Raw genomic sequence first — 12,124 nt, 5'->3', positions numbered from 1 at the left:
AACATCACGCTGACGTAGATCTCTGGGTGGCACACAGTGTGTGTTCAACTGCCAGTGGTTAGTAGGCCAGCACCACCTAAGGTTGAGAGTGTGACCCATCCAGCATCACGGCAAAAGGAAGGGCTGATGATTTGCTCCTGTGAACATTATGACCACAGATGCCCTATAAAGGAGGCCAGGTGGGGTCATGGGCATATGTTGGGCTGCTAACCTCAACGTCATCAGTGCAAAACCACCAGCCACTCCACGGAGAAAGATGAGGCTTTCTACTTCAGTAAAGAGTTCGTCTCAGAAACCCACAGGGGCAGTTCTACCCTGTCCCGGATGGTCGGTCTGAGTCCGCATGGAGACGTTGGCACTGAGTTTTGAGTCCAACCTCACGGAGCAGCTACTTTGTAACCCATGGGGTTGTCATAGGTGCAACTTGAGTCAGTCGCAGTGTTGAATGTCGCATTTCCATTTTCTCTCAGACAGTAGATGGTGACCTCGTCTCTTCTTTCACTTAGATACACCCTGAATGTCCTGGAAGATCTGGGAGAGGGTCAGAAAGCTAATGACGACATCATCGTAAACTGGGTGAACAGAACATTGAAGGATGCTGGAAAATCAACTTCCATTCAGAGTTTTAAGGTAAGAATCCTTGAATGTTATGCCTGCCAGAAGACATGCCTAGTGTGGAAGAACAATCATTAGCCACTTTGGGAGTGAGAATGGTTGTTGAGCTAAATTCTTACCAGAATTTACTGGGCTTTGAGACCCTTGGTATCAGGGATGCAAGATTGCTTTGGAAAAATTGTCATATTGGTTATCGTTTTACACTAGGACAAGACTATCAGCTCCAGTCTGGCAGTTGTGGATTTAATTGATGCCATCCAGCCAGGCTGCATTAATTATGACCTCGTGAAGAGTGGCACCCTAACAGAAGATGACAAGCACAATAATGCCAAGTAAGGGGGCATGCTGATGATCATGGGAGAACCCATTGTGAACTGCGGTTTCCTCATTAATAAAATAGGGGCAGTAATGATTGACTTAGATTTAATGGGGGAGGGGAGTAAGTAAAGGATTGCGCATTGTACCTGACACCAAGTAGGAGATTTATATATATGAAATCACTGCCATCAAGTCAATGCTAACTCATCACAACCCCCTAAGGGTGTCTGAGACTGTACATGTGTGCGGTAATAGAACACCCAATCTTTCTCCAGGGAAGCTTCTGGTGCATTTGAACTGCCCACCGTGCAGGTTGCAGCCCAACGTGTAACCACTACACCACCAGGGTTCCACCCTCCATAGTTTTTTTTTTTGACAGATCAATACATCAATAGATTGATAGATTGATTGCTGTGATGGTGTTGTGGAGTCTGAGTTGGGCTGCTGACTGCAAGGGCAGCAACGCACAAGCCCCACCCAGTACAACAGCTGATAGCAGTTTGCAGTCCACCCAGTACAACAGCTGATAGCAATTTGAAGTCCACCCAGTACAACAGCTGATAGCAGTTTGAAGTCCACCCAGTACAACAGCTGATAGCAGTTTGAAGTCAGCAGCCGCTCCTGTGATGAGCTCCAGTCCTGGAAACCCACAGGGGCCATTCGACCCGGCCTTAAGGGGCATTATGAGTCGGAGTCAACTATGAGATTTCCTATGAAGTCCATGCTCCAAGTTTAAGTCGCATTTGATATTGGAGCAGGGGAGTGAAAATGACCCTAAGAACCCAGCATAACTAGAAGGAACCGAGGATATTGGACCTCCAAATGAAATAACTCTGATAACACTTTTAATTATAGAATTTTTGCATGAGAACCGACAGCTCTTTCCTATCGTCTTCTTGACTGACAAGAATGCCATCTTCATTTCTGTTTCCCAAACCACAAATATAGGTATGCTGTGTCAATGGCCAGACGAATTGGAGCCAGAGTGTACGCTCTCCCTGAAGACCTTGTAGAAGTGAAGCCCAAGATGGTCATGACCGTGTTTGCCTGCTTGATGGGCAGGGGGATGAAGAGGGTGTAGACTCCCCAGAGTCCGAAGTAAAACACCCTTTGCTCCCAGGTGCATGTTTAGCAGCAAGTCAGCTATTTCCAAGGTGAAGTGCTCATGGCTTACGAACGGTGCTCATTTAAAGGACTTTTGAGGTTGATGAATGAGACTAGATCCTCAGAGCCCTTTGGAGAAAGAGTCTTACTAAAAACGAGGGTTCTGTCTCATAGCCAGCGTTGGATTGGTCAGGCACACCTAAAATGTACTCATAGCCCCAAACCATTTTACTCTGTCCTAGATTGCTGCCTTCGACATTTCCTGTGGCTGTATGTTACTTCTCGCTATGTATCTTTTTGCCTTTTAGATCATCCACCTCTTGGGATTAGTGTAGATGATCAGATAGGAATATGATTTGATGGTAATTTTCCTTTCCAGCCAGTGTGCTGGTTCTTCTTGGAGAACTCCAGGCCGAGGATAGCTGCAGGCATGTCTGACTGGAAATTTGCCGAATGTCACGGAGGCTTTTCATATTCGTTTACTCTTAAAAATCAGTATCTTTTTACAGTATTCTTTCGACATGATCCTTTTTTGTACGTTTAAGAATATTTTGATTACATTAAATAAGACTGCTGATTTTGCTACTTTTTTAAAGGGGTCTTCAAGTAAGTAAAAAACCAAACCCCCCCCCCAAATCATACATTATGATAAGTAGAAGAGAAATGTACCTTAAATTTGCATCTTTCTGCCACACAAGCTATAAACAATTGATATATTTTGTCTTAAAATACTTGGTTAACTACATCCTTCTTTTTTTTTTTCTTGAAACCTGTATCACCAAGCTCTCTCTTTAAATCGAAAATGCTGTTGAATAGGACACTTTTGAAGGAAGAGAGTGCTCAGAAGTTAGCCAGGATGCAGTAGGGCCAAGTATGCTAAGTGTACACTATTTTTTTCCATTTTACACCTAAGAGATGTGGTCCCTAAAAAATAGAAATATATATGTAGAACTTAATGTACTCTTACTGTGTCCCACTGTTTGCTATAGTTTCCAATATCATGTTACTCTAACTCTGAAAAGTGATGTAATCGGGTAGCCATGTATTAGTTCAAATAAAGGCATTTGCATAATAATTCCTATCTTCTCCCGGCTCTGGCTCTTAGTTGTCTGCCAATGATGTCAGCCACTTTTGTTGTCCAGTATCTCAACGCATTTTTCTGGTGTCTTCTACACAATGCTGTTTGGTAAATTTGACCTTTGAGAGCTAAACGGGAGGGACTGAGTCAAGGCTAGTACAAATGGGATGTGTTGGCTTTCTCTCTCTCCCTTTTACCAAGTGTTCCATATCCTCGTCCCGCCCTGGTCTTTTTCTCACCTCCCTCAATCGTTTAATATCCTGGAATATACAGGAAGACGGAGGCCACGGGGATCTGAACAGTCAGGGAGCGGAGATGGTTTGCAGCAGGACTTCTCAGTTGTGCTTTTGGTGGATGCAGGGGCTCTGAGAAACCTGTCACTGGATTAGCCCCAAACAGACTAAAATCCTAAATTTATTCTCTCAAGCAAAAAGCACTTGCAGAAGGCAAGCAGCCAGGTTTCTCCTCTGAGCAGTGGTCAGAGCGAGCTCGTTCTGACCCCACGAGTGAATAGGGGAGAAACAGTGTCGCTGCTGTGCTTGTTTCATTGCAGTGATTACCGGGAGAGATTATTAGCAGAGTTTTACAGTGTCACAGGAGACAATGGATACTCTGAACAAGGCAGATTTCAACAAACATTAGGAAATTATCTAGACAAACATTTCTCCTGGCCACAACCCCCTTGAAGCGCCACACTCCTTGGCTTATCCAAATTGGGGTACTTCCTGACTGGCCACATGCGTATCTCAGTGACCTTGTTAGCCTCCTTCCTCCGTCGGAACATCCCTGCTGATTAAACCGAAAAGGGATTTTTCCTGTAATGGAGGGGTGCTGTTCCTTTTTGGATTTATTTTAAATTAAATCTTCAATTATGTTAAGCATTTCTAGTCTTAACAGCAGACTAACGCTTCCACTTCCCTATACCAATATAGCACTTAGGTGTTGGGTTGCAATCCAAAAGATCAGCAGTTCAAAACCACCAGCCAATCTGGGGCCATCATGTGCATTGTAGACTGTTTACCATCATTCCTGGCATTTACCTACTAGATGCCATTAGCATTCTCCAGTTATGACACCCCAAAATATCTCCACACACGGTCAAATCTCCCCTGGGAAACAAAATTACCCCTCTCTAAGAAGCAGGGGGTTGAGGATATGTTTACATGCTGATAATTATAAAATATCTTACATTTATCAATTGAGAGAAAACTTTTCTATGGTTCAAAACCCTACAGTCCGAAACAAAAAGAAAGACATGTGGCAGCTTGGCTTTTGCAGTGCACAAAGTCTCAATATAGTTGTCTACAGGTGGCTACATTTGGGGCTGCTTTCCGCAAGGTATGCTGGTGGAAACCACCAGCCACTCTGAGGGAAAGAGTTACGGCCTCAGTTCGACCACCCCCTATAGGGATACATGATTGGAGAGTTAGAAGCTCTTCACTTAAAGCAGAGGTAGGGAACGTTTGGCCTGTAGGCTATATAAGGTCCAAAGAATCAGCAGCTCACATCACAGGCCAAAGACAAGCAGCCCCAGCCGTCACATAGGTAGCAGGGCTAAATTTTGTCTGAGAATGATGTTATAAATATCCAAATGACCCTTGGCAGGAAAAGATTGCCCATCCCTGACCTAAAGCCTAGGTGTGCGAACGTATTTGGACTACTTCCCTCTTTTCAAGAAAAAAATTTATGTAGTGCCCCTCTGACCATTGCAAACTTTAATACTATGGCCCATAATCCAAAATAAAGTGTGAGTGTCTGCTTTTTCAAAGCCGTTTTGTTGGCATATAATTTTCATACTATACAGCTCAGTAATTCAGACACATTAAGGAGAGTTGTGCAATCATCGCAATGAACTTTAGAACATTTTTGTCATTCTTGTACTCACAGTTCATAGCTCCCCATCTCCCCACACCCTCCTAGATAGTTCAGCACCCCACAGGGAGCAGTATCACCCACTTCGGCAAACACTGATCTAAAGCAATGGGATTGAACACCATATCTCTTCCTTCTTCCCCCAAATTGATACTCATATGCTGTTGGGGTGATGTGTGCTATTAGTCGAGTCTGACTCAGCAATCACCTGTCCCAGCTCGGCTATCATCTTTACAGAAGCAGGTTGCCAGGTTTTTCTTCCAGGGACCCAGTGGGTGAGTGAAAACGGCTATCATTGCGGTGGGAAACTGAGCACTTCACGGTTGTCCCACCAGGGTTCCTGACACATATGATAATCGCCTACCACAACGACTGTATTAGGAGTTCTTGCAAATTGATGTGATCTAAACGCAAACTCCCTAAAGCAGATGAATAGTCATTCAAGGAAAACTATAATAGTTTACCCATGACCATAAAAAGGGCTTCAGGATTATACAGTTTGAAGCAACCAAGAATGAATTCTTTCTTCATTCATTGCTTTAAAAATATATATATATATCAGACTGATGATACAATTTAAATGATTTGATATTTAATCCGGTCGTGGGGAAGGCACGAGTAGACGGGCATTGTCTACCACCTTAGAGAGGGTCAGCGTATAGTCCTCCTTGAAGGCAATTTGGCAATAGTTCTCAGACTAAACGCTACCCTGTGCTTCAGTTCCGCAGCCAGTGAGTATGGGAGTGTCCCACGATACATCGATTGTACGACTGTCGTATGGTGCTGAGGAGGTGGCATAGGAGCCACAGCCAACCTCCTGGGTACACAAAGGAGAAGGAGAATCTCACTCTGCCTCATGGGCTCGCTGCTGTGGCCTCTGACGTCTCTGCAGGGATCTCAGACACACTTCACTGGTGGCTCTGCTGTCTTGATGTCGCAAGGTTCTTCCTGCTTCTGAGATGATTCTCTCAGATACCCAGTGAAATGGCAAAACTAGCCAATCCCTTTTTTTAATGCCTCACATACCCTATTTACATGGTCCCACCCAATCATTTGGTGGGGAATCCAGAAACAGACATGGAAAAGTCAAATTTAAGCAATTGACTTCACCCCAGGCTCACTTAGTCTCTACAGGGTCACTTAGTCTCTTATGAAAACAGAATGTGACGTGATTTAGACATTGTGGGAGAACTCCATTGTAGTCTGGTCCTGCTTGTTCTTTAGCATCTCAAGCAAGATTTGTGTCTTACTAGGGACCTGCAACGCACTGAAAGGAATTCTTATTTCTGTTGAGTCTTCAGCCCAGATCATTATAAATTTCCTATTTTTTCCTTATATAAGCATGTTGTTTTATCCTGTTGTGAGGATTTTCCCCAAAAGTTTTATTGGCATAGAATCCACATGTCATACAATTCAGCTGGACAATCGTCACCATAATGGGTTTCAAACATTTTCTCCATTGTAGGCAGCATTATTAGCTTGTCATTTCTCCCCATCCTCTCCCTGCCCCCTCACCAAACCTGCAAGTTACTGCCTCCCTATTGGTTACAGGCCCGACTCCTATTTCATTAGCCATGTAGCTTGCAGTGGAGCTAAGTCCGTCACAACTTGGGACATTTTTCTTTGGTTTTTGAGAATCGTCTCGTGACTGCTCAGATCCCTGGTGATGTACTGGGTTACGTATTGGCTTGCTAACTGCAAGCTCCACAGTTCAAACTTCCCAGAAGGAAAATGAGACTGTCGGCTCCCCAAAGCTTTCATTTCAGACTCTCCACAGCAGTTCTACCCTCTCGGCCCTAAGAGTCCGAATCTGCACAGTGGCAGTGGGTTTGATTTGCTGATTGTCCGGCACAACACGCCAAAAAGGGAGCAGGAGCATTCACTGATAGTTCAACTTTGTGTTATTTTGGAACCTTTGGTTTCACTTCTTAACATGACTCCTGTGCCTCTTGCTGCTGGAATCACTGTCCCTGGTTTTGCTGGGTTGGGGAGCCATGATGCATGGCACAATTTCATATTCATAATATTTGTAAAAGAAAATGAAACTGACACCACTCTTACAACATGCACAATGCATGGGACTGGATGCTGCTGCCAACATGTCAAAGCATACCCTGTTATACAGTAAAGTGTAGATAGAAACGACAGTACAACATATTGCACAAACAAGCCAGTAACATAGGCATTTATTATATATCAAGTCATGCCTTCAGGTTACATATGCTCTCTCTCATTGTGCATCAGTGCTGATGACATAGCGGAGCAGCTAACTGCAAGTCCTGCAGCTAGAAACCTCCTGCTGCTCCTAAGGAGAAAGATAAGGCTTTCTACTATCAAGAGTTACGGGCTTGAGATATAAAAATAATTTATCAACTGGTCACGAGGGTGAGAGGGGGAGGGAGGGAAGGATAAAAGAGGAACTGATACCAAGGATCCAAATAGAACATGTTTTGAAAATGATGATGGCAACATGTACAAATGTACTTGATACAATTGATGTTTCAGTTGTTAGAAGAGCTGTTAAGAGCCCCCAATAAAATTATTTATTTTTAAAAAAATAATTATTTTTTCAAGTTTCAGGCTTGGAAACCCACAGGGCAGTTATACCATGACCTATAAGGTCACCGTGAGTTGGCATAGATTCTATAGCTGTGGGTTTGGTTTAGTTTGGAACCATTGTACACTAGGGCGCTCAATCATATGTGTGGCCTGCAGGGCGCTGTGGTGTTCATTGCATCCCATTCCCAATTGGAATTTCCGAATGGAGCTACAACACAGTCGTATAAGCCACTGGGCAATGCCCTGAATGGACTGTATGCAGCACATGCCTGCAAAGCTTCATGAAAGACGCCCTATCCCCCATCTTCACATTAAAACGAGTCAGAGAGCTCTATGTAGTCACATGAAAATATGTCTGCATTTAATCTCATTGTTCTAAATACATGATAGAAAAACATCTTGAGCAAGCTAGGCAAATAGATTTTTAGGCCTAGGTGATAGATAACATGGGCTTTGCTCTTTTTGTGTTATATACTTCTATATATGTTTAAAAGGAAAGTTAAGATAAAACATAGTATGATAATCAGGTAAGCAACAGATAATGCATTTTTTAAACACGCAGCGGAGTGAAAAACTTTGGCATGCACACTGAAGCATTCTGCAGCAACATACACCACTTGTAGCATTTTGATATATTTTCTTCGCTCTGTGTGTGTGTGTATGCAGAGAGATAAATACACACATACGTATTAATATGCTATAGATAGTATACATATAAATATATACTATATACACACATTTTGTTTGCTAAATCATCAGAAGTAAGCTTCAAGCAGCATGACATCTCACTTCTAAATCTGCATACATTTTCTGAGAATAAGGGCATTCTCTTTCAAAACTCCAATAACATCACACTCTTGGAAATTAACATGTATGATATATAATATACATCTAATAAGTATGAGATATAATATACATAATATACACAGTTTTTAAATGCAAACATTCTTAATGGTTTAAAATGTATGCTTTGAAGATGGGATTTTAAAAAGGAAACGCTGCATTGCATTTGCTTGTCATGCTCTTAGGGTACCCCTTAAGATTCTGAAACCAAAAAAAGGAAAAAAAAGATTCTACAACAGTCTGTTGCCTTTTCATGTCACTTAAGTTAGTGACATTTTTGAGGACTTCAGATTTTTAATAGACTGTCCCACAATTTGGACTTATTGTATTGGAAAAATAGGGGAAGTATGTAACATTCCTCTCATGTCAGACACAATATTTACTAATCCTTGTCTAAATAAATTCATGGTATGCGTTTAAGGAGTTCATTAGGTGAGTAGAGTTAGATAGGTGATACGGGACATTTAGGGTAGGAGAGTGAGTTTTTATTTTTATTTTGGAATAAAGGAAGTACACTATGCAAACCAGGAAAATGACATTGGTACCATTCACAGCTTATTCATATTTCACCAGTTTTACTTTGTTTATAAGCATGTGTGTGCATGTGCGTGTGTGTGAGATTCTATTAGATTTTATCATGTGTAGACAGATTCATGGAACTACCAAGAGCACCAAGATAAGGAAGTGAACCACAGAAAACGCAAACCCACTGTCTTGAGTCAGTTCCTATTCAGAAAGCCTATCTATGTAGGGTTTCTATGGCTGTAAATCTCTGCAGGAGCAGATAGCCTCGTTTTTCCCCCATAGGGTAGCTGGTGGGTTTGAACCACTGAGAAACAGTCCAACACTTACCTGACAGCACCACCAGGGCTCTGTCACAAGGGTCCTTAATGCTACCTTTTATATAGCCATGTTCACCATCAGCCCTACCTCATACCTAAGTCCAAGATCTATTTCTATTCCTAAGGTCAATATTATGTTCCATTGAGTCATGTTCCTGTCCCCTGCCAGTACCACACTCTTTTACTAAGTCGAATTAAGTAGAGTGACAACACCCTTTGTCTTATTTTTCAACACTTTAAACTAGTTCAGATTAAAAGTTCATGGAAAATATCCATTCTCTTTGCATTCCATTTTCCCACAAACTTTTTGACACCTCCTCATACTTGGGGGTGAAACTCTTGTGTCATATGGCAATTTCATGTTGATTTTAAAGAACTGTCTGATTATTTTGCACAGTGGTTACACCTTTTACATTCCTGCCAGCTATGCACAATGGGATCTAATTTCTCCACCTCCTTGAGAACCAAAACTTGTTTTATTTTTCATTTTTCTGATAATTGTCATCACACTGGGTGTGAAGTGGTATCTCATTGCAGTTTTGCCTCGGTGGCAATGAGCTACTGATGGCCTTACGCAATGCTTCTTGTGAATGTTGACCATTTGTATATCTTTGGAGAAATGTGTATTCAAGTTCCTTGCTTATTTTCCCATTGCTTTCTTTGTTTTGTCGTCGAAGTGTAGGAATTCTTAGATGCAAAAATACTCAACAAAACATTAGCAAATGCAATCCAACAATGTGTCACCATGACCAAGTGGGATATGCTAGGTTGGTTAAATATTTGAAAACAATCAATGCTAACTGCTATATTGACAGGCTAAGGAAGAAAAATCTTATGATCATAATGATTAATGCATAAAAAACATTTAATAGAAAACAAGATGAAATACCACCTTACACCAGCCATGGAAAAAGAAAACATGCTGGAAAGGGTGCAAAGAGACTGGAATGCTCATACTCTGCAGATGGGATTGTAAATCCGTACAACCTTTGTGGAAAGCTATATGGCGCTCCCTGGATGCGCGTGTCACAGGTAAGTTCAAAAGCCTCACAAGGTCCCAGATGAACAATACCCAACTCTATGATATGCTTGAAGTTTTGCCATTCACTCGAACCAAAACCAAAACAAACAAAAAACCCCAACAACTTGCTGCCATCAAGGTGATTCCAACTCATATCAACCCTATAGGACAGAAGTAGAACTGCCCCCTCAGAGTTCCAGACACTGTAATTCTTTACAGGAGCCAATAGCTGTGAGTCTGGGTGGGTTAGAGAAACAAATCTAGAGACACTCATATGTGTGTAAGAGAGAGCTTTATATCAAAGAGCAATTGTATATTGAGTAAACATCCTAGTCCAGTCCAGATCAAATCCATAAGTCTGATATTAGCTCATAAGTTCAATACTAGTGCAAAAATCCTTCAGACTCACACAGTCACATGCAATGATGCAACATGCAGGAAGATCACAAGCTGGTGGGTGAGAAGTCTTGAGAAGTCTCCACGTGGCTCCTCCAGCTCTCCAAGTGTGGCTCCTCCACAGGAAGGTGAAGCAGAGAGAGCAGGTGGCCTTTCTCCAAGGAGAAACAGAGCAAGTTCCCAGAATCCCCGTGAGAAGTCCACACCCACAAGGAGGCACCATCAGGCTGTGATTTGACAGGCTAGACTCCACCCCTGTACTTATTTATCAAGTGGACTTGAAATTACATAACTACCACAATAGCCAAACAGTCACTAGAAATATATCCCCTACTGGCAAAGAACTAGGAGGCTTCTGATATATACCTCAGTGTCCTTCTGCTGGTTCAGAATTCTTGCGTGGACCAACTGCGGGAGAAGGAAAGCAAAAGATATGACCCTGCCAGTGTTGCCCCACTACATTTGATGATTCCGTATTCTATTTCAGTTTTTAAGGGAAAATAAAAGTGGTCTTTCAATACTTATTGTCTTCTATTTCATGGAATCTGTCCTTGTAGTGTCGTGGTAAAGGATTGGGCTGCAAATCAAAAGGTCAACAGTTCAAAACCACCAGCACCAGAGAGGATGAGTTTTCTACTCCCACAAAGAGAGACAGGCTCGGAAACGTACAAAGGCAGTCTACCGTGTCCTATAAGAATACTATAACTCGACCTCCGTTGGACAGCATGGAGTTTCGCTTGTTCAGTTTTCTTATTGTTGACCTCCACAGGGCCCCAGGGGGGCATAGGGGGCTCCATGTTGGGATGCTAACCATGGAGTTAACAATTTGAAAAACACCAGCTGCCATGAAGAAGAAAGACGAGGCGCTCTATTCCCATAAAGTGACAGCCTCAGAAACTCACAGAGGCAGTTCTGCACTGTCTGGGGCCACCGAGAGTCACGCTCGACTGGAGGGTAGTGAGTTGGGTTTATTGGTCTCAAACAATTTGATATTGGCTCACTAATTAGCTGGCCAGAGTTTCCACACATCTTCCCTTCATTGATTTCAGTATCATGATGTTTCCAAATTAGATCCAAAGTCTGTTTTATTCTTCATGCATGGGCTTAGTCGTTGGAATCACAGAAGAGATGTCGAGAGAATGACCTTTCCCTGGCTATGGCTGAGGGTCAAGAAGTACGGTTTAGATTAGAAAGCGGATCTCCATGGGTCAGGGCAGTTAAATGAGGAAGGAGACTTCAGGTTAGGTGTGTGCATATCTATATACTGAAAGATTATCAGTGGCTACCTCCAGGGTGTGGGATTTTAGATGTGTGTGTGTGTGTGTGTGTGTGTGTGTGTGTGTGTGTGTGTGAGAGAGAGAGAGAATGCATAATTTCCTTTTTCGTAGATTTAAAAATGGTTTTAATGGAATATACTCCACATATCATACAATTTAATTGTTCAATCATATCAAGATTTGTGCACTCACCACCACG

General features: G+C 42.4%; 1 protein-coding gene across 1 annotated transcript in view; it reads left to right on the top strand.

Annotated features, from left to right (window-relative positions):
• The window catches only part of PLS3 (plastin 3), a 94,573-nt gene extending 91,461 nt beyond the window's left edge, over window positions 1-3,112 (top strand). The window contains exons 15-17 of the mRNA XM_075539280.1: window positions 507-630; window positions 823-947; window positions 1,882-3,112. Coding sequence (XP_075395395.1) covers window positions 507-630; window positions 823-947; window positions 1,882-2,014 — 382 coding nt within the window. The 3' untranslated portion in view covers window positions 2,015-3,112. The remainder of the gene's footprint in view (window positions 1-506; window positions 631-822; window positions 948-1,881) is intronic.
• Window positions 3,113-12,124: the final 9,012 nt, after the last annotated feature.

Source organism: Tenrec ecaudatus, chromosome X (assembly GCF_050624435.1).
Source record: "Tenrec ecaudatus isolate mTenEca1 chromosome X, mTenEca1.hap1, whole genome shotgun sequence".
NCBI lineage: Eukaryota > Metazoa > Chordata > Mammalia > Afrosoricida > Tenrecidae > Tenrec > Tenrec ecaudatus.
Note: the sequence above shows the minus strand (reverse complement) of the source record. Positions and strands in the feature narration are given on the sequence as shown.